Source organism: Tiliqua scincoides, chromosome 3, assembly GCF_035046505.1.
Source record: "Tiliqua scincoides isolate rTilSci1 chromosome 3, rTilSci1.hap2, whole genome shotgun sequence".
Taxonomy (NCBI): Eukaryota; Metazoa; Chordata; class Lepidosauria; order Squamata; family Scincidae; genus Tiliqua; species Tiliqua scincoides.
Window position 1 is genome coordinate 186,271,870 of NC_089823.1, and position 23,894 is coordinate 186,295,763.

At 45.9% G+C, this 23,894-nt stretch overlaps 1 protein-coding gene across 1 annotated transcript in view; it reads right to left on the reverse strand.

Annotated features, from left to right (window-relative positions):
• Window positions 1-23,894, reverse strand: part of LOC136645227 (VPS10 domain-containing receptor SorCS3-like) — a 554,262-nt gene that overhangs the window by 332,468 nt on the left and 197,900 nt on the right. Inside the window, exon 2 of the mRNA XM_066621465.1 lies at window positions 12,934-13,001. Within this exon, the coding sequence (XP_066477562.1) occupies window positions 12,934-13,001 (68 nt within the window). The remainder of the gene's footprint in view (window positions 1-12,933; window positions 13,002-23,894) is intronic.

Consider the following 23,894-nt stretch of genomic DNA (forward strand, 5'->3'; position numbering starts at 1 on the left):
AGAAAGAAAACAAGGCAAGTTAGAGGGCAGAGGAAGTGCGCAGCAGGTACAGCATACAGATTAGTGGGGGGCCAAGAGGGCCTACTGAAGACTGGGAAGCATGATCAATGAAACCCCACTTGATCAACGTTCATGATCAATGAAGAGCCAAAATCTTCAGGAGAATGAACCACATCTAGACCCCATAGCTTAGCTATGTGCAGCAATCCATCTGAGATCAGGTAGCAACCCAATTCTGCGTCCCAACCATCTGTCGAAGACATCTGGTATAGACTCTCTATAGGACTTCTCAATGGCCAAAGAACTGTATATTCCTTACTTATGTTTGCAACCACTTTGTGGTGCTCATTATCAGCTTGACAGGATTTCAGTCTGGCTTGTTCAGGAATTTGAACTTTAATCAGATTTATCCTCTGCCCTTCCACCAAGAAGCCCAAAGCCATTCACATATTTCCCCATTTTATCCTGTGAGTTAGGCTAACAACTGGGAGGCAACAATTGACCTAAGGTAATACAGTAAACTTTGTGACTGAATTAGAATGTGAACCTAAGTCTCCCCAGACTGCATTGCCTGATTCTCCCACACATAAACCCAACATTTTGTAAACTGCACCAGACTGGCTCCCTGGAGTTATATTTTCTACTTCCCGCAGAGCCCGTTTCAGATGATTAGTAGTAGCAAAAAATTAGGAAGTTGTTGTATATAATAGTCCAAAAGTGATGAACCATCAAAAGTAATTTATCAGCTCTGAAACTTCCTAGCCTGGTTGTGCAAGCTGCATTACTTAATGGGGAATGTGCAGATGAGTAGCATGATAATTGTTCGCTGGGCTGGGAAGATCAGACTGCCAGCGCTCCGTGTTTGAAAATACTTGCATGTAACAGATGCTTCCTTGGCCAGGTGCAACTTAACTATTGATTGAAACAGCTACGTTCATGGGACTTATTGTTAGTATAACAAGGGGAGGGATGCAGGCAAGAAGAACCCTTTTAAAAGAGGGTTGTCCTTAATATAAGTATATATATGCTCTTTTCTGATACACTAACTCATGAAACATGGTCATAAGGCTGTAGAGCAGTGGTTCTCAAATGTTTTATCATCTAATAAAAACAAGTTTCACTTTACCAGCTGCTCAAGCCTCTGTAGCTATAATGGTGATTGGTTAGCAGTGTCCCCCCAAGTAGTGTTGATGCAACTCCGTCTGCTATCCAGAGGAGGCAGGATGCTGTCCAGAAGGGGTCAAGCTATGGCTCAGTGACTCTGACCTTTCTACCTGTTCTCTTTGTGATCCTTGTGGGGTGTGGCCCTAACCCTTTATCTTTCCCTTCTCCTCTGAGCACTTCCTCTTGTCCTCTGACCACCGACCTGTTAAGAAGTGCACACCAGGGCTCTGATGCCCAGGCCATCCTGAGCACAAGGCATGCAGGGCGAGGCAGCTCCAGGGCCTTGCTATCTCTAAGTGTTAGCTGAACCTCTGATCCTAATCAGATGCTGTAAATATACACTCAATGGAACTGTAAGTAAATAACTTCTTTTTTGCAACTTTAACAAGCCATTGCCCCTTTGTCTTTTTTATTGATTAGCAGTCAGCCGGGTGAGGGAGGTTTCCTGTGATAATACCCAAAAGAGGGGGGTGTCTGCTGCTTAAGCTACTCTGCTTCCCCCCCCCCCAAAGAGGAAACTATTTTTAATTTCCTCCAACAAGTAGCAGGTTGTTTAACTCTTGATGTACAACCCTAATCTGCTTTGTCAGTTTCATGACAACCCACAGTTGGTGAACTGCTGCTGTAGAGGAAAAGCAAACGCACACTTACTGCCCAAGCCTATCCCTCACCATGTTATAGCACTCAGCTGTGCTAACAGAGGCTGCACTGCATGCTATGGTGGGGGAGGTAATTGGACAGCCTGCAGGAGGTAAGTAAACGTATTTTACTTTTTTTTACTTACACCTTGGTAGGCTGCCCAGCCTATGGGTCTCCTTGGCCCTATGCCAGATATAACTGGCACAAATTCAAGGAGAGCCAGGAATCAGGGCAGACAAATACAGGGCATAAGATCTGGCATGTGTGATAGCTCCCAAATCCACTCAGAACACACCCTCCAAGATGCCCCATAACTTCTCCTTCCTGCCCAAGCCTGGCTTGGGCCACTTACTGGTACCTGCAGAGCCTCGAGGAACTGCTGCCATGCCTCTCACTGTGACACTAGCCCAGCGATGTGCAACAGTGGCCCAACTTCTGCACTGCCATAAAGGACTTCATACTACTGGAACCTCACCTCACACTACTGAAACACTGCAGAAAGCCCCCAAAGGACTGGAGCCAAAATCAGATCAGATGATCCAAGAAACAGCTAACGTGAATACAACTTCCAAACTGCTCAAAATTTTCAGTCTTTTAATGAAGGTGTATTTTTTTTAATCAGATGAGACTGCCCAAGACACAAATGCTCTTCAACGACCGGTACAATGACAGCTGCATATGACAGCAAGCAGATGGGTCCTGCTAACAGGTGCACCTTTGCTGAGATGGTAGCAGGAGTAACAACCCACAGCAGCTACAGTGGCATGTTCTTGGCTGCAAAACAACTCCTGAATTTAGTCTTGCTACTTTTTCATAAGGCAAGGAAGCAATTTTATAGAAACATTCTTCCTATACACCCTGGCCTTAATCCTTCAAGCACACATCTCTACGTATCTCTGTGTTGTATTTAAGGGGCAAAGAATTGCACATTCTCACCTTAAGTACAGGGCAGTCTTCATACTCTAAACTAGGTAAAAACCTATGCACACCTATGTTTAAATCAGAAACTGAGTCAGAGTTTGATAGAGCTGGGCACTGGTTCAGGTGCCCTCAAGGTCTGCCTACCCAACCCCTGAAGGTCCCCCCCAGCACTCTTCTTTGCATGGAGCAATGCAATCATGTCATGTAGCTCTCCAAGGAACTTATTATTTGCAAAATCATACAGGCAGGTCTTCCTCCTCTGCCCTGCTGGCTTGTTTAGCCATACCACCATCTATGATGACAATGATGGCAGTAAACAAGCAAATGGAAGTAGCAGGCATGAGCAGTAAAGAGAGGGTAGATGTATCTCTCCTCCTCCTCTTCCCCAGTCACATTCTGTGCTCTGTGTGTATTCCATGCGTGCAGCGGGACCAACAAGACAAAGTGCCTGAGAACCTAGCACAACGTGTCATCATCTCTGGCTAGGAGCTCTGTAAGAGATCTGTATGTAAACATGTAAGTAAATCAGTGGCATAGCTAATGATCATGTAGCCTGCTGCCAAGCTCAAAATGCTGCCATGGAAGTGATGTCACAACCGGAAGTGACATCACACCTGGGCTTTTTAAAAAGTGAAAATTGGGAGGAACCCACCTCCTCCCCCCAGCAGCTCTCCACCCACTTACTCTGCTGCCTCCCCCCACTCAGTGGCACAGCTAAGGCATCCATCTGCTACCCAGGGACAAAGAAGATTTTGTAGCCCCCCTCGCATGATAAAATAAAATTTAATTAAGTATATAAATAAAAGGTTATTGGTTCCATACTGTATCATAGTATCTCATTGGCACTCAGAACAATCAGTCTCATAGGTCAGTTTGGAGTTAAGCAAATCCACTTTTTGTTCCACAAGACAGTTGTGTTTTCATTTTCTGGTTAATTGGCCATAACTTTTGATAGAATACAGATATTCCAGTGCAGTTTGTTTCACTGCACTCTGCATTAAATTACCTTTCCAATGATATGTAACATAATGGTATTATTCATACATACCAAGATTTTCACAATTTTAGTCACTAGTGGCAAGCTCAGCTTGTTTCCTCCTGAACATCTGATGCCCAGTACAACTGCTACCCCCTGCACCCCCTTAGCTATGCCACTGAAGTAAATCAATTAAGAGCGCAATCCTAACCCCTTATGTCAGTACTTTCCAGCACTGGCATAGTGGTGCCAATGGGACAAGTGCTGCATCCTGCAGTTGGGTGTCACTCACGGAGGCCTCCTCAAAGTAAGGGAATGTTTGTTCCCTTACCTCAGAGCTGCACTGCCCTTATGTCAGTGCTGGAAAGCACTGACATAAGGGGTTAGGATCGCTCCCTAAGTTACCAACACCTCTGTGAAGCCTGAATTCAATACTCACAGTTCAATAGTCACCCTTAATTACTTAATGTAAAAAGAAAAAAAAAGTGACATTGATCATCTCTAGATACCCAGTCATATGCATTAACATTACAAATATCCATTAAACAACAACGACACTATGTATGAAATACCATCCATGTCCTGCAAACTGGTTTCTAGAACTATGGATGGATCTTCAGTCAATAATCATCCAACTTATTTGGTCACTCAGAACTTAAAAACAATTGGGGAAATTTCAACTATGTCTAGTATACAATTTAACTCTGAACACAGCAAGAACATGGAGAATACTGACAAAGAATTTGGCCAACTTTGGGTTGCCAATATGAATTGCCAACATATGTAACTACTAAAGATGGGACTTGCAGAACTGATTCTTGCCTCCAGTAAGTCTAGCAGGAGCTTGTAGATTTCATCTATAAGCATGATCTACTGCAGTGATTCTCAAACTTTTTAGCATCGGGACCCACTTTGAAAAAATGACATGCTATCAGGACCCACCTCGGTTTACGAGACATTTTTTAAAAATCTAGAAAGAAATAATTGTTTTATTTATTTATATGTAATAATAACAAGGAAAAGTTGCTCCAACATTTATCTCCCTATATTTACAAATGCTTGTAAACTGCAGAAGCTGTTTGCAGGGCAGTTCACAGCTACCTGATTTTTGAAAAGCCTCAGGGCTTGTGGCAGTTAGTTATCTGATCCTTCCATCACATTTGTTTTCATTGGAGGCTTTGCTTGCCTGCTATGGGACCTGCCAAAAATCAGGTCACAACCCACAGTTTGGGAATCACTGATCTACTGAATTGCAGATTTCAGCCTTTGTCTCTAGCAAAGGGTATTCTTCGCTCTTTACTGACTTAAAAGAAAGGAGATTGCATACTGTGTCTATTTCAAGCCTGTCAAAACATAACATCACGCCTGCAGGCATGACTTGCACGTGTAAAACCGGTTAGCTGCACGCAACATGACACACTCAATGACAATGACAATCCATGCAAATTAGTCATGTCGAAAGCAACACTTTCACTTCTATGCTTTAGGTATGAAAAATAAGCTCACAAAACACAATCACCAGAATCGAAATCCCAGGCCTACCCTGATCTGACAAGTCTTGCTTTCCTAGTCTTTAGAGACAAGTGGCTATAAAAAAACAAAAAGAGTGAATAGGGGCAGAAAGCTTTTAATTAACAGCCAAGCTAAAACACCTTTACAATCTGCAGTTTTGTTTTTATTAATTTGCCTGGATTCAGCAGGAATTCCACCAAGGAATAGAGATGAGCAGATGCAAGGGAAGTGCATTAATAAATCATGAGTGTCATTAAAATTTGTAAACTAATATCTTCTGGGAAGTCTCAGCAATTAGTCTCAGAGCTTTCTTGGCACAACAAAAAAAATTAATAAATCCAAAAAGATCTGCGTTTTAAAATGTTGCCGACCCACAGAAAGGTCATCAATAGAGCAATTAGATGACAAAACAAATAGAGCACCTGGGAATAAGACTTGTGAAAGGCTTTCACCAAAGGCTTTCATGTGATTAGATAGTAGAGCTCTTTCTATAAAGGACAGAGACCAATGATGGGGCTCAAGTATATATACCTTTATGAAATGATTCAAGGAAGTGGTTCCTAAACCATGCGCCACAGCACCTTAGAGCACCATGGTACGCTGATAGGGATGCTGAAAGATATCCCTGGTCACCCCTCCTACTAGCTCTCCCAGATGCCACCATCTTGAATCTCATGAGATTTGAGCACCATTATCTTGCATCTTGTGAGATCTCAGAAGATTCGGGTGCCACCATCTCGCAAGACTTTGAGAGTTCAAAGATGTTGGTGCCTGGCTGAGTTCAGAAGATGCTGTGGGGGTGCCTTGACCCCGGTACGTTTGGAAATGACTGGTTCAAGGGGATACACTTCCAGGTCTCCTTTATGGGTGTCACCAAGGTACTGCTCATCTGCATGACTTGGGTATGTCTCATTCAACGGATGCCATTTTGGCCAGTATACGTTACCAGGAGTGGTGAATTTTTCTGAGCACACATAAGGAAGCAGCAAATGTTTCCTATAGCTGGGGAAGTGCTAAAGCAGAACCTGAATCTTTTTGAGAGGAACCATTGTTGGGGATGTTCACAAACTCAACTGTGAAACCACACACCAGTGTCTCATCAAGTAAGATTCTAGTTCCTTTTGCAATAAGACATTTCTGCATCATAAGCACTGCCAATATCCTCTAACCCCTTCCTGGGCTCAATCCCACAGCATGGGGCAAAACAGACTTGCAACAGCAAAATAGCTGCTGCAGGTCTGAGTGGATCTGTCTGCTGTGGAGGATTAACCCCAGGTAAAGGAACTATTGTTCCCTTACCTAGAGGAGACCTCTGCAACTGCCCTCTCCCACCATAAGATGCAGCAGCTGCCATTTTGGTGCCACTGCATTGACAGGGAGGTTGCAGAAAGGATAAGATTGGGTTGTTGATGTGGTAAATTATTTCCCACATCTCAAATGCTTGCACTTTTTTCCATGTTTTCTCTTTTTTCTCTTTGGTCCAGCCATGATCCAGCCACAATTCAGCACAAAGCCCCCAAACAGCAGAGAGCCAACCTTGAAGAAATTCTGTTTTGGATGATAAACACTAGAGGGAGTGCCAATTTCCTATCTCTAGCTTTGATTTTCACATCATTTAAAATGCATGAAGACAAGCTGATTTTTCATAGAAACATCAAACATGTTTGAGAGGCCCACAGAATGCCAGGTCATCATTGGTATAAGCACATCTAGAATCCGTTGCTTTTCATAGAAGATGCCAGAGAGAGCTGGCCTTAGGGCAATTGGATCAATTTGTCCAAATTGGGCCACGTGCCTGGAAGGGCCCCACACTGGGGTGCTGAGCAGAGCAACCACTGCTGCAGCCTGCACCTCGCTCTGAAACGGCTCCTTCAGCATGGAATCTTCCATGCTGAGACGTTGCAAGGAAAGCGTGGCGAGCAGAGCATTGCCATTGGGTGGCCCTCCCACCTGCCGGTCTTGGGTCCAATTGGCTTTAAATTAGCCCCCCCCCCCGAAACAATTGGCAGTGACACCACTTCCAGGTGCCTTCCCACTACCACTCATCGTGGTGAGATGGGGAGGTCTGCGCAGGGTGGCCTCCCCACAAAAATCTTTTGTATTGGGCCACGCAGTTCCCAAGCCAAGCCCTGATTCCAGCCTCTGAGAGTAATGAGCAAAGAGCAGTAACAGTTAGCTGCAATTTCAGACTAACTTTTTTCCATTCATGCAGAAACTCTGGTGTTCACAAAAGCCTTAAACCAAAAATTAAAAAAAAAATCAATCAAATTAATGATGAAGCCGCTTGTTGGAGGCAACCTAACTATTTCAGGTATGCATGAGATCTGCTGGGATAAATTTATCTTGTGTGTGCACGAAGATGGCAGCATAATATCCATTGTTCAATAATAAAGAAGAATTATATAACTTCGTAATAGTGCTAGGGGATGTAATCTTGCCACAATTGCCGCCTGCAAGTTTCTTTTCAATACAGAAAATGGAGGTAAAACTTCATTATTGCATTTATGCATAAGCATTACGTATGCATAAGTATTGCAATCTATACCTGGAAAATGGTATGTCTGAGACTGAGTACATTAGACAATTTGCCAACACAGCAAGGTGGGAAAGTTTTGACAATTCAAAACATTTTTCCCATGGTGTCCTTGAATTTAGGGTTCGCAGATATGTGTGCAAGAGCAACATGATAATGCTGGCAGGCAAGAGGCTGAGATAAAGGACATCTGGTCAGTTTTTGCAGACATTTAAGAATAAGTGAATACAATTTTAGAAAATTCTAGCATTTCTGTAAATGTTAAGATTATCAGGTACTGATTATGACCACAGCAAATAAGAAGATTAAACTTTTTAATCAATTTGTACCCACATATGTTTGGGCTCATAAATGACCCTAGGGTCAAGCTATAATATATGTAGAAAGTATTATTAAGATACATGCATTGGACTGCAAACATCTTTACTTTAACAGGAAGTAATGGTGGAGATTCAACCCAGATCAAGATCACATAGCAGTGGAGGACTTACCCCGCCCCACTCCCAGGCAAAGGTCTGCAAAGACGCCCCCACGAGATGCCCACCCCACAAGCGAAGCTGCCCCCTACCTTCCAAGTGCGACGAAGCCTATGACTCTATGACCGACTGGAGAAGCCTTCTGAGGTTTCCTCACAGTCTTAAACTGTACTTCTGGGAAACCAAATGTACAGTTTCTGACAGCTTCAGGAGCCTCAGTGAGACTTCCCACACAGTCCTTCAGTCATGTGGGCTCAGCACCTGGGGCATTTACCCCAGTTTTCCAGCGCAAGATCTGATGTTAATCCTTTGTCCTGGGTCAAGGTCCTACTGAGAATTTCATCCCCACTGCTATTTGACCCCAAAGTGGCTATTTCTTGCGAACAGCAGCTTCGGGGGCAAACAACTTTTGAGTGTGATTTTCAGTGGGAACACAGTGAAGGGGAAAGGGTTAACAAATATATGTCAACATACTGTGGTTCTGAATATGGTTTGCTCCTCTCCCCCCCTTTACTTCCTGTTGAAGAAAAGTAATGTTCAGATTTAAGCACATGTCTTAACACATTCTATGTAATATGTAGACCTAAGCACCACAAGCAGGGAAGATGTGAAGATGGGGCATCATTCCCGCTTGACCTAGCAATCTTCCACACCATTTAAACACCATGTTGCACATTTTAGTCAGTTTTATCTATCATTAGGACTATTGGGAAAAGAGATCAAATGCTGTTTTAAATCATTCTTGTTTAAACAGTCCCTAGATCGTTTATTGATTTCTCTGACTTTTTAACCCAGCAGTTGAATTAGCTTCTCTTTTACCCTTCTATACAACATGCTGGATTGTACCCAGAGGTCCATCAGAGAATTCAGTGTGAGTTGTGGATGCATAAATAGCTATACGGTCTGATTAGATAATGTTTTTAGGAACATTTGAAGCTTTATAGCTTGTTAATCCAGCAGTGTTGAAGAGCATATGAAAGTGTTGCATGCCACGTCAGACCTCAATCCATGCATGTTTACTCAGAAGTAAGCCCCATTAAGTTCAGCAGGGCTAACTCCCAAGTGAGTGCAGACAGGATCACAGCTTTAGGCCCCAATCCCAACCAACTTTCCAGCACTGGCATAGTGGTGCCAATGGGGCATGTGCTGCATGCTGCAGTTGGCTGGCACTGACTGAGGGCTCCTCAAAGTAACAGAATGTTTGTTCCCTTACTTTGGAGCTGCTTTGCCTTTATATCGGTGCTGGAAAGTGGGTTAGGACTGTGCCCTCAGTCATCTAGGTCAGTACTATCTACTTTGACTGACAGCAGGTCTCCGAGGTTATGGATAAATGTGTCTTTCTGCTACAATTTCAGAGTATGCCAAGTGCAGATGGTCTCACATCATTCCAATATACCCCTAGTATTTCTATGCAGTGATTTCACAAGTAACTTAAGGCCAAATCCTAAACAGTGTGTGCTGGCTTACCACCGGCATGCACTGTCGCAAACGTGCTGTAAGGCATGTGTGCAGCCCCCAGCACCAGCCAGCGCTGGGCTAGTGCCAGTGGACTGCCGCTGCTCCACTGCTCCATGGTCATGTGGACCACCATGGGGGGAGCATGGGCGGAGGCGGAGAGGAAGCATTCTGGGGTGGGTGGAGGCAGGGGAGGGCAAGGAGGAAGTGTGCTGGGGAGGGAGAGGGACTGGAGGGAGGCAGACCAGTGGAGCTTTGCCCCACTGGATCCCGAGCCTCCGTGTCAGGCTGGCAGTGGCCCAACACAGGTGCTCTTGATTCTACACTGACCCTTGGGTCACCAGAGAATTGAGTAGTCCCATTGCAGGGCTACTCGCCTTACCTGGGGGGATGAAAGTCCCCTTCTCCTGAGGAGCCGCCAGTCCTGCTCAGGATGCAGTGGTAGCCATTTTTAGCAGCAGCCTTGCACACTTGGGCAGCTCAGGATTGGGCTGCCCAGCAATTACAGACCATGCTCCTTAGCCAAAAAATGCTGCCACTTTGCCAAGCCAACCCTGCCTGTGTCCTTTGCTCCTCCAGTTCCAGCACCTGTAGCTGATCAAAGGTCTATTGCTTGATCAGATGATACTGCCCTTTCTTCATTGCTGCCCTCAAAGTCAGGAACCTCCTTCAGATCATTTGCAGGATGCCTCCTATTCACTGCAATTCCCTCCTCAAAACTCACCTTTTCCATGAAGCCTTTGGCATGACCCCTCTAGTCCCCATGCCTTACTGCAACTAAGTACACATACATGAAATAATCACACTTTCTTCTCCCATATAGCCTACCAGCACTCCCCTCCCCTCCTTCTATTGTTCCTGTTGTGTTTATTTCCTGCCTGTTAGAGCAGGGCAGCAACCCTGCCATATACACTGATGGTGGGATATATAACCACCAACCACCACAACCACCACTACCTGACACACAAGCAGTGAATTAGTAAGTGTTAGTCTGTCAAGTTGTATCAGATGCCAGAAAATTCAAGATGTTCAGACGCTGGGTCCACATGGTCTGTTTTGTCTTTATGTGATGCTCCCCAAGTGTTCCTAGGGATATATTTTGCAAGAAAGACATCATACTTTTTTTCTGGATTTTCCCAACACAGACATTGATGCTCAGGGACAACTTCTGAGACTTGTCATTTAATATGGTGTGGCATCTCTAACCATGAATACAAGTGGCAATTGTATCCATGGATAATTCCGTTCATATCAGGTATTTTCTGTGTGAAAGCCTTACCAGAGAGAGCTGCATGCAGGTCGACTGACCTACCAGGCCTCCATTAATCTCCAGTTACTATGGCCTGTTCTTCCATCTTCAATCTTTGCATGTCCATTTCTGCCAACCTTAAGCAGTGTACAATCACAAGAGGCAAGACGGAGCAGGAGGTACAGATCAGTAACATACTGTCCAGCAGAACCAAAGTACCCTTAACAGACAAGACCATCTCTCTTGTCCAAAACCTACTAAAGGTTTGCAACTGCAAAAATTAAAATCTGCCTGCCTGATTAGGTTGTGATAAAATTACTCATGGCCGAAGTTTCCAGGCCTCAGCATTCAAACATCCCCTGTGTCTCAGTCACTTTCACTATGCAGAGCATGGATGGGTAATTTCAGAAATGTGAAGATCTGACTTTTTTACCTCAGCATATTTGTTTACCTGCCTTTTAATAGCCCAATCCTAGACCGCCGGGAGGAACAGCAGTACCTGCATGCTATGGGTGCTGCGGCAGCCGCCTGCGTCTCCTTGGGGGAAGGAGACATTTGTCCCTTTCCCCCAGGTTAGGGTGCAGGCCCCTCAATGGGTATCCTCCAGTCTATGGAGTCTATTTTGCTGGCTCCTTCCTCCCTCATTCTCCCCACCCACCTCCTCCCCCCGCCCCCACAAACCTTACCGCCACCAGGAGCTCTTCCATTGCTCTAGGCAGTATCCTTCTGGCACTGGGCTCAATGCCAACTAGTACTGGGCCAGCACCGGCAGTCCCTGCAAGCTTTATGCATGTTATGACACACAGCGCTGGTATTACACTTGTACTGCTGGTGCTAAAGGGCTCAGGAATGGGCTCTAAGTCACAAAAGGATCACATTTTGAATAAGATGTTTCTTTATGCCCTGCTTTCCCTGGAATACTCCAAGTTCAACCGTACTGTCACCTTTTCCCCCCAGCTCAAGCACTGCAGCCATCTCCCAGCATTAGCAAAAGATTTCAGCTGGTTACATTATTTATGCAGAGCCAGACTGTGCAGTAATTATGCCTATACTATAATCACTGTGTCATTTGCACTTGTTAGGTACAAGGAAAAAAGTTTTTTTTTTTCTTCCCAGGTTTAAATACCCTGAAAAGTACACAGTAAATGGAAACGACTGTGCTCTCTCCTATTAGTCGCAGGGTTATTTATACCTCTGCGGATTAGCATGGTATAGTGCAATTGGGTTTTAGAGGTACCATGCATATCCAGAAGTTTCAAGAGCTCTTAGAAACCATTAACCCCTAACACATTAACATGTACTGCCTGTGAAACTATTTCCTCTCTGGTTCAGTTCCAGAAATGGACTCCAAAAATGGGTTTCCAATGAACAGTTAAGAGACAAGATGTGAAGGATAAGTGCAGAATGGTATACAGTTCTCATGCTCACTATTTAAGAAGAAAGAAAGAAAAAAGCACATGAGATGACAAACAGATTGTCCCATTCATTCATTGATTCATTCATTCTTCTTCTTCTTCTTAAAGTTTAACATCCAGGAAAGCTTGAACTTGAGGATGCACTTCATCAACATTACAGCTGATTAATGCTCCCAGTTCTACCTTTTATTCATTTTTTTCAAATCCTGAAACATGCACACACAGCAATATCACCAGCCACTGCAATATCTCTTAGAAAGCTACACCCACAGCTTACACGCATATTTTGCAAAGCAGTTATTTAGGTTTAGGCAAGCCAAAGGAAAAATTACTATCTCTCTGGTGCAGAGATGGAAGCCAAGAACAGAAGAACCCCTAGGCCCCACTCCAGTTTCTCTGCAAGAAACCTCCCCTGCCAGTGATAACCACTCACACGCTCACTCGCACACAGGAAATAAGAGTTTCCTTAGAGTACATCACCACTTTTCTTCCTCTTTCTTCCATCATCACACATATACACACCCCTCCTCATTTCATGCAACACAAAGCAATCTTTTGTCCAAGGGATGCCATGGGGTATATTATCTACTTACCTCCAGAGTGAGCTTTCAGTAACACTTCCCAAGTTGAAGTCATACAGCTTTGTAAGAATGAGAATCACCTGAGAGGAGAAGAGAGGAGGGGAAGAGAGAGAGAGAAAAAAAAAGAATCTTCCTTTAGCTTTCTGAAACAATGAATATACTGCATCTGAAATCACCCAAAGGACAGCTTAGCACTGATCCATTAAAGTTGGGCTTTTATAGGATCAAACAGAGAATAGCAAGGGAGGGAGGGAGGAATCATTCCCGTAAAGTATCCACATAGCTTCTAACATGTATTGCAAATTCAAAACAACTTAGGGGAAAATAAAATAAAGCATGACTAAGAAAGTAACCCTGAAATTGTTATGCTTCCCTATATCTGCAATTATTCAGAGCTTAGTTGACAGTACAACCAGAACTTATTCTAGTCCTCATGGTGTTTGACACAGAAAACCACTCAAACTCACTAGAGCCTGGATTCTTCTGTACCTGCTAAGACTTCAAATGAGCAATAAGTGCATATCAATCTGTGTTTCACATAATCCACTGTACTGCATAATGCTGCAGTATGATGGGAGGGCTCCTGGAGACCCCTTCAGGAGCTCCACAGGCACACCGTAAGAGTCCACCAGGTACCTCTTGCCTGGCTTGTTCACCTGTCCTTCCTGCCTCCCCTGTTTGCGGTTCTCCTCCCACGTTCTCCTCCTGTTGCAGCTCTTCACCAGCATTCAGCATTGGGCTCATTGCTGCGCTACTCCATTCATGCACCAGTGCTCTGGGGCTCCCCATAACTCCACACATGTGCCGGTGGCGCTCTCTGAGACTCTTTTTAGGAGTGTAAAGGGCTTGGGAAACCAAAAAGTTTAAGAACCAATGTTCTATGTGCAATTAAAGCCATATAGATAACATCTGAATTTGCCTCTGCCATTACATCTGTTTACCATCAGATAAGCTTAGAAGCATCAGTCACATAATGTGACTTCCTACGTTCTGTGTTCCAATTCCATTTATATTACTGTAGTGTAACTCAAGATAGTGACACTGCCTTTAGCAGAAATATTGTAGGTGCACATGAATGATCAAAGAAGAGATCTGCCCTGCTGCCTGAGTGCCTGGTAAGCCTGACGAAAGAGCAAGAAAGTGACAGATTATAAATCATCCCTTAGGGTCTCAAATTCATGCAGGGTATTGGCAAACAGCAAGATCTGCCTGAGGCAATCATGATCTACAATACAGCCAATCTTCAATGTATAACACATCATCCATATAAATTGTAGACGTACAAAGTCCAGTCAGGAACAGAGGAAGTACAACTGTCACCAATGCAGTTCTCACACAACAAGCTTTTACCAACTCAGTGGGAAACCTTGAAGAGTGCAACAGAAAACCTCAGAAATGCTGAATCCAAGAGACACCTAGTGAATAAACATGGGGAAGCCCCTTCTTCTGTGATCCTCACTGATACCACTAAGTCAGGAGCTATACATCAGGGGTGGTCAATCCGTGAGCCCCATGCAGCTCTTTGACATATAATGTGGAAATATGTTGGCTAAGCTCCTTTTTGTATCACAATTAATATAAAAGGAAAATAAAAATTTTCAAGTTTTATAATTAATTACCCGGTATAAACTGAGAGTCCATTGGTAATGTCCATGGTGAGTAACTAAACACAAGAATTTAGCTGCTTCTTGAATATTGCGACTAACATCTCTCTTGTGATTTTCAAACACTTGAAGTTTATCCTATGTGGCTCTTATGTTAAGCAAGTTTGGCCACTCCTGCTATATATACAACAGTGTTTCTCAAACTGTGGGTTGGAACCCACTAGGTGGGTTGCAATCCAATTTCAGGTGGGTTCGCATACATTTCAATATTTTATTTTTAATATATTAGACTTGATGCTACCATGGTATGTGACTGCATTTGGGGAAATGTTACAGACCTGTACTTTTAACAAGCTACTACATATATTCTTTTAACAATTATAGTAAATGGGATTTCAGCCTAGGATTGTTAAAAATTTTCTTGCTTGATGATGTCACTTCTAGTCACGACATCACTTCCAGTGGATCTTGACAGATTCTCATGCTTAAAAAGTGGGTCCCGGTGCTAAATGTGCAAGAACCACTGATATATACAAAGGAAACCAATTTTGTGCTCCTGTCTTCCTTCCTGAAACAAGGCAGACAGGCACAGTCCAGAGAAATACATACATTTCATGCCCACTGAATATTACTGGGATGGATATAACCATGCAAATAATTCTGGTGGCACGTGTATTAGCACGCCACCGGCGTTTACCCTGCCCGCCCACGAGACACAGGAAGGGCCAGCCTCGCAGCCGATTGGCTGGGGGCTAATTGGTCTGGGGCCACGTGCAGGCTGCTCAGAGAAGCCCGCGCAGTCGGGACCAGGCAGCGGTCAGGGAAGGACCTCTTGCACGCTGCTCCCCGACTCAGGCCACGTTGCTGGGGCCTCGAGCCCAGCAGACTTGGCTGCGGGAGCCCGCCTGCCCTCTCGGCTTACCTGAGGGCAGCGAGCGGTTGCTGGTGGTGTCACCTGGGTTGGGCTTCTTGGCTGGGTTGCGGTGGGCTGCCTTGCAGGGGTGGCGGTCCAGCTGCGCCCCTCTTTGGCCGCGTGTGTGCGGCTGGTGTGCCCACGCCTCCAGTGGGCTTGGTGTGCCTCGGGGCTGGTGCTTGGCTGCTCGCTTGGCTGCTCTCCTCCAGGCTGCTGGCTGCGCTCAGGTAGAGCGCTCAGCGGGAGCCGCTGAGCGCCCGACCCCCCCCACCTCCCCAGGGTAGTTTGGGTGGCCAGCGCTTGGACGCCTGGCGGCTCTGCACGGGTCCGTGTTTGAGCCTGCTGGTCGTTTGGGGTGCGTGTGTGAAACGGGTCGCCTGCTTGGTGTGCAGGTGCCCCGTGGGAGCGCTGTTTGGGCGCGTGCCTGGCTGGCTGCAGCTGGTGCCTGCCGCCCTTGGGGTTGCTCTGCCTCCTGCCCGGCTGCTTGTTGAGCCTGCCCGCAGAGGCACCAGGAGCTTTTCTCAGCACCTTCCTCCGTGTGTTTGGGGCTTTCAGGGCTTTGTCAGCTTCCTCCCCAGCACATAGTGAGGAAGGGCATTTTGCAAGGAGTTTGCTTCCTTTGTTTGCCTATAAGGCCTAGTGGCTGAGTGGTGTTTTACACTCAACATTGAGTGAAGCTAAGCAGAGTTAGCTGTGGTTCAGAATTGGATGGGAGACCGCAAGTCTGTTTTGCTGTGTCATTTGCATGCTAGTTTAAAAAAAAAAAAAAAAAGGGGGGGAGGAAAGAAAATAAGAAGTTGATTGGATAAATAAATAAAGAGGTGAGATTAAAATAATAATATTAATAAAGATAATAAATAATTAAAAAAAAAAACAGCAAACAAACAAACAAAAAACAAATTCCGTAATTAAGGAAGTTGTAGTTAAAATATAAATTAATAACAAAACAAAACAACAACAACAACAACAACAAAATAAAATTAATGATTGTTAAATAATAAGAAGGTCATGATAAATAAGACTTCAATCTTGTCTACACTTTCCTGGGAGTAAGCCCCATTGACTATATTGGGATTTACTTCTGAGTAGACATGCATAGGACTGGGCTCTCAGAAATAATATATATATTTCTCTAATAGAAATATATTGGAGGGGTGAGAGGTGGCTGTCAGTTGCCACCACTCCCCCCCCCAGGTTTTTTGTTGAGACGTCTGTATGCCCAATGAGGAATAAGAAATCAGGGGGGAAGGCCCCCCCCCAGCTCGCACTGATTTCTTCCTCAGAGGAGGAGGATGATACAGCTGAGCTGTGGGCTCTGGTTGCACAGGCAGAAGCTTTTAAGAAGGAGAGTGCAATGTGCAAACGCTGGTTTGGGTGATGGTCAATGCATCAGGCGCTTCCCTCCCCAGGGAGGTCTACCAGGAAGGGACGTGGGGCGAACCTAACGCAAATCCTCTCTTCCAGAGTAACCATTGGAGGAGCTTAAGGAGTGACAGGCTCCAGCCAGACCTCCGGTTGTGTAAGCACAGTGGGACCCTGATGAGCAGCAGTAGCCACAGGTGGCATCTTCCCAGGTTGCTGGGTAGGGACAGTTCAGGTTCTTATCTGTGGGCACTCCATCATTTTCTGGGCACAGAAGAGATTAACTGCTTTGGACAAGCTCATTGAGCGACAGGCTCTGGGACCTCCAGTTGTTCAGGTACAGGCATCGGATCTTGATGGTCTCTGGTGTCCCTTACAGCCTAACTCCTTATGCTGATGTCCTGTATGGGGTTTTCTCTCAGGGAGCCACAGAAGGGTCAGGTGAGTATCCACGAGTGGCCTAGTGGGATGTGGCCCTGCCTTTGGGTGGTCAACTCGCCTTGGCAGTTAAAGGAAAATTTAGCAGGGCGAGTTTGTTAATGTGTTTAGTTTATTGTGTGAGCAACCTGAGCCAGCCTTGAAGGTGGGTGACCCAGTGCCTGTCCCCCAAGTGGGGTGAAGGCAGAAAAATTGATAAAAATTGGAATAATTGGTTGACCTGATATATTATTTTGCTGCAGTAGTTATTCAAATGTAGGCAGCACGGGCAGCTGCACTTTAAGTACCTGGATATTATCCCCTCGACTGGCAGGTTTCAGAGCAGGATTGTGGGTTCAATTTATCTGGCCGGCCCGGTCCAATTTAGGCGATTGATCCTTAGTGGGCATTTGCTCTGGGTGCAGCCAGGCCAGTGGCAGGGATGTTAGGAATGTGATGCGTTCACCCCCCGCTCCTGCTGTGAGTTTAACTCCATGGGGCGGTGCGGCAGGGCAGGTTGCACCCTTGCACATGTCAGCGGGCAGTACAACGGCCAGCACTTGGTGTCCGTGTGCCCCAAGTTGGCAGGATTTAGGAGGAGTCCCAGGCTCCGAGCTGGGCAGGCCAAAAGTGGGGGTGGTCAGCCCCCTCAAGCTGGGAAGGTGGCCCACCCTGATTAGAGTAGAGGTGTTGGCTGTATTTTGTAGGGGTATCCTAAGTTTTCGGACGCTCAATCATTAGTTGAAGGTAGTGACAAGGGATTTCAGATTCCTGCGGCCCCTCCCTCTAGGTCTACCTGGGCCAGGAATCTCCTGTCAGTAAAGGGTATGGAAGGAACAGTTTAAGCTAAGATAGATAAGGAATAGGGAGCCAGCCATCTGGCGGGCCCCTTTAAGTCTCCTCCGTTTCCCAATGTTTAGGTGTTCCCATTACGTGTAGTTCCAAGAAGGTCCCTGGACCTTCCATCTCATTCACCATCTGTCCTATCCTTATGGGGGTTCAGTTAGTGATAGGATCCCTGCACACCTTAGTTCATTATGATATATTCTTTGGACCAAGCTATCAGGGTAGTATGTGGCTGTGGCCTTGACGCCCTTATGGCCAAGGCGGATATTGTGTCTACAATCAGACTCTTGCCCGTCCACCCTGATGATTTTTGTTTGCTTGGTTTTCAGTTTAATGGTTCCTTATATCTGGATAAAGCGCTACCAATGGGATACGCAATTTCCTGTGCCCTTTCGAGAAATCTGCCTCCCTTTTGGAGTGGTTAGTGGTGAGCAGAGCACGATTCGCCTCAATGGTCTATTATTTTGAGGGCCCCGCAACTACCCTTACGTTTTGGTATTGAATTAGACACTGTCCAGCGGTGCAGTAGGCCGCCTGGCAACAGGTTGGTTAGGCTGCAGCAGCTAATACGTGCTGGCCTCCAGGCTCCGAAATTGTCCTAGAGACATTTGCAGGTTCTCGTGGGACATCTGAATTTTGCCTGCAGGGTAGTTGCCCCCAGCCAGGCCTTTTTTCAGGAGGCTGCATGCCTGCATGGCAGGTATTAGAGGCCTCACTATCGCCTGCGGATCACCCAGGACATGAAGGCAGATTGGGTAATCTGGTTACAGTTTTGGAGTTTTATAATGGTGTATCCTTTTGGCAGCAGGAGTGTTTACTTGGGGCGGGGCTGCAGGTTCACTCTGATGTTGAGGGTGGTTTTGGATTTGGAGTTATTTTAGAGAGAGATGGTGTTCTGCCCCTTGGCCGGATACAGGGGTTTCAGAAGGGGTTACTGTAGGCATGATTTTTTAGGGCTGTCCCCTCCTTGCGGTGGCAGTTCAATTATGGGCAGAGGAATTTGCCAACTCCACCGTGCGTTTCTGGTGTGACATCCAAGCTGTGGTTTTTGTCGTTAACCAGCAGACGTCCCGGTCCCCACGGGTGATGGGACTGGTGAGGGTGTTTGTTTTGCATTGCCTTAAGATTAACACCTTGTTTTTCATTAGGCACATCCAGGGTCTTGATAACGGCATAGCCGACACTCTATCTTGTTTTTTAGGTGGAGCATTTCCGGCAGCTGGCTCCAGGGGTGCGGCGGGATCCCGACCCGATGCCCCTTTCGCTTAGGACCCTTGGCTATGCAGAGCGCAGCATGTAATTTTGTCTGCGCTTGCGCCGTCTACCTTCACAGCTATCGAAGGGAGGCAAAGGAATTTGAGGCCTTTTGGGCAGCCCTGGCTGTACCCCAAGTCTGGCCTATTCCGCCAGAACACCTGATGCGGTTCTTTTATACCTGCAGGGCATTAACGTATCGTGTGGGTCTTTATCAGTGTACTTGGCGACATTGGCGTTCTGTGCCAAGGCCTCAAGTTTTGCTGATGCTGGTCTTGTTTGGCTGCACGTCCTGTGGTTTGGGATGCCTTGTTCTGTCATGTTGATGCCTCACCTGTTATGTTTTTCCAGTTTAGGGTCCTTTTTCGCAGGGCAGTGGCGGACCTGGGGTTTCGGGCGGAAGATTACGGCCTGCACTCTTTCAGGACTGGGGCTGCAGCGGCTGCAGCTGATATCGGCCTCCCAGCCCGGGGCATTCAGAGGATTGGCCGTTGGCGCTCCTGCGCATTTTCATATTACGTCAGAGAGCCTGACAAGCGCTGAGCGGGATTCGCTCGGCTATTCCCCCTCGCCCTGGTGGTAGGGGCGAGGGGTGATGCAGATACCACAGAAATTTCCAGGCGCGGCCTGTGACAGCGGTTGGGCGCTCTTTATACTGGCATTGCCAGGCGTTATAGTGGCACTGCCACAAGTTCCTGTATTGCATGCTATATTTCCGGGCTTGTCCCGTGACAGCGGTTGGGCGCTCTTTATACTGGCATTGCCAGGTGTTTATAGTGGCACTGCCACAAGTTCCTGTATTGCATGCTATATTTCCGGGCTTGTCCCGTGACAGCGGTTGGGCGCTCTTTATACTGGCATTGCCAGAAGTTTATTGTGGCACTGCCACATGTTCCTGTTTTGCATGCTATATTTCCGGGCTCGTCCCGTGACAGCAGTTGGGCGCTCACTTGCACTGGCTTTGCCAGGTGCTATATGGTTAAGTGATGCATGTTTCTGGAATTGTGATTCCTGTTTTCCTGTCCACAGGTTCCTGGGCGGGAGCAGTTCGGGTCATTATCTTCAGCCACTCCATCGTTTTCTGGGCAAGGAAGAGGGCGGCATCCAGTAGCTTTGGCATGCAGTTGCAGCTTGGTTCCTTGGCTACTGTGCATTGGGTTGCACGGCAGGGAATGCTGTGGGATCAGCTTCTTCCTGCTTTTTATGAGTTTGTGCATGCCCATGCCCAGCCTCACATCGTCGTTATACATTTGGGAGAGAACGACCTGGGCCAGAGGACGACGCTGTCCTTGAGGCTTCAGGCCTACAGCGATATTCTCCACATTAATCAGCATTTTGCAGGAAGGTCATCTTATGGTCTGACCTCTTGCCTCACAGTGTTTGGCGTTATGCCTCTGATGTTAAAAAGATTGAACTGGCTAGGAAGAAGGTAAATTCGTATGTGAGGCGGGCGGTACCCCTTTATGGAGTTGGTGTCATTTATCACCCAGGCATCAGCTATGAGGCGCCCCAGTTGTTCAGAAGCGATGGAGTACACCTTTCGGTGTTGGGCAATTATACTTTTCTTCTTGAATTGCAACTGGGCCTGCGGAAATTTGTTTCCGTGTGGGGCGGTGGGGCCAAGCGCTAGGCTGACCCCCCGGGTGGCAGGTGTCGTGCGGGTTTTGGGTAGGTAAGGTCATATCGGTGTACACCGCAGGGTGGCAAGGGCCGGGTGGACTCCACGCTTGGTCATGCTGGCATTCCCGGCTGGGTGGCGCAGGCTGGATGAACCTCGGCCTGGTGGTAAAGGCGCACCGCGGGTTCGCTCGGGTGGCCTGAGCTAGCCTGCCACCCTGCCCCTTCGGGGTGACAATGAAGGGGGCGGCAGGCTTGTACTGACGCTGCCCTGAGTCTGGTGTGGTCGCCCAAATCACTATAGGGGGAAGTAGACGGGCAGCTCCGTTTCCCCCATGTAGAACCCGCATGACTTATTTGTTAGGCCCTGTTGCAATCTGAAGTATATTTAAATAGTTAATAAAGTGGCCCTTTGTACCATATACCCTTGCCTGTGTCTTTATTGGGGGGTGCTGGGTAAATAGTCACAATGGCTATAGGCTACTCTGGTTTCAAAGCAGTCTGTCTTTGAATACCAGCTGCAGGGTATGTCTCAGGTCCTGGTTGAGGGCTTCCGACAGGAATTGACTGTAAGAAACATGAGACTGGACTAGATGACTCTAGGGCCTGATCCAGCAGGCCTCCCCTACCAAAGTCCACCAAAATAACTAACCCTGATCATCTAACAAGCCTATCCACAGACATGCCAATGATAGTTATTGTCAGTATAAAAAACTCATTTCCATCTGATTGCCATCTTTTTACTCACAACAGCTGATGAGACAAATGATGTTTGCAAGCCTGAATCAATATGAGCACCACTGAGTGCTGAAGTTCCACTGATTGCCCAAAACCGATCCTTGGATCATCACTCTCCCCTTCCCCCTGATTTACATCCTTCTTTTCACATAGCTCCACAGCAGCTGAATAAGGGTTTAGATCCAGGTCTCTCCAGCTCCAGTTTGCCACTCACACCACTGCACTACAGTAGTTGCGTTAAACTATATTCCCATTCTACTTTTCTTAAAAACACATACAGAGATTTCTGTATTTTTATATGTATAGCTAAGCTAGACAGGCTGAGAAACTTTTCTGAAAATGGTGACTCCAACTTCATTTACATTCTGCTTGTTATTAAATGAAAGCACTTGCTATTTGCAAAGATAATTAAGAGGAGATTTCATTTCCTCGTGGATGATGATGCATAACCTCTCTATTCATTTCTGATGCTCCGGATTAATCCTGATATCTGAGATACAACATAATCTACACAGAGAATGCTGTCAAAGGAAAGGAGGACTTCATTTGTACATGTTACCATCACACTGCCAAGTCAATATTAATGGAAATAATTAAAGAAGCTTTCAGAAATGATTCATGATTGGTGGACATCTGCACCTGAGTGCATGTGGGGGGGGGAATCTATGTGGCAGTTGCAATATTTATATTTGTACTGATGCCAAAAAAAGGGACAGTAGCACTAGATAAGTCATAGTGGCTGAATAGTGACTCTAACACAAATGATTTCTCTGAATAAGTGGCAGCTGTGAGCACAGCAGTGGTCCATCACATTCCCAAAGCAAGGCATCCACCCATCCTCAAAATATCCTTTCATGGGGATTTGACTTTCACTCTTCATTCGTCCACTTATATTTTTTTACTCTAATGCTGGGTTCCCTAAGCACAATGCATGACAATCATGGGACATGCTTCCAAAGTGCTCTGATGGAAGATCAGGTATTTTGATGGTCCTAAACAGGACAAGAGGGTCTGCACTCCTTCTTCTAGCACTGAATAAGGCCAATGTTCCTTCCTGCCTTCACTGTCAGTTAGCCATTTCTCACCCCAAATGCTTTATGCCTTTGGTGATGGAGAAACACTTTTTAGATATAGTTTGATATTTCAGCTCTCTACAAATCAGCACAGACCCCAAGTTTTCATGAGAGCACACCCATGAGTCATATTTCAGACAGCTGAGTAGACATGAATAGGATTGTGCTGTTAGAGATTCAAAAGAAACTTCCATACTGAAGAGTGTCCTTTGGATAAAGATAAACTTTTCCCAAGAGTCATTGGGGGGGGGGGAGGTGTCAGACAACATTCACCAAGTGGAAGGTCCCTTCTTTTCATATAATTGTAACTCATCTTTTCGCTTAGTGATTAATGGCCCCAAACAGACATGATGCTGAAGATCTATTACTGGTTCTTTCATTGTGTTTTTTTAAAAAAAACTGTATCTTTTTTTATACAATGTCTTGCATCACATCTGTTTAGAGCTTAAGTAACATCCATGCCAAGCCAAAAGAAGGAAGTTAGAAATAATTCTTACCTTACAATTTGTCTAAATTCTCTGTTCTGATTATGCCTTTATTTCTTGCTTTGCAAATGCAAGTACCTCTCTTGATTCAAAATGTACAAAACTGGGGCCAATGGCAGCTTAATTCCCGACTGCCTAAAGCAGAGGGGAGGTAATTTTAATTGGGTCTACAGCAAGTTGGAAAAAGCTAAAAACCCTCTGTTAGGGCCCCAGGGGTGGCATCTAAAGTCAGTCAGGTTGAGCCCTGGCCCAGGATTGAAATTCAAGCTGACCCCTAGATCCCCATGGTGGGCACAATATGCCATGGGGGGGGGGGAAGGCAGAATGTAGAGGAGGGGTCAGTGTAGGATTTTGTCCCAGGGCCCCAGCTAGCACTACTCAGTCCCATTCTGTTCAGATTCTGCCCTTCCTGCCTTCCTGTTGCTCTTATTTAAAACAAAATAAATAGCAGAAACACAAGGCTAAACTATATGTTTAACATACTGTGCTATTAGACTCCTAGAAATTAACGTTCTCCAGTGAGTTGGCTCCCCACACTGTCTTGAAATTTTCATGGCCTTCCTGCTGTAAACTTGAGTCAGGACACCAGCTGCAGAATAAGGAGTTATAACTCAGAACTCAGACTCTTTTTAAGACTATGCAAATGTCTTCAAGCTACCCTGGC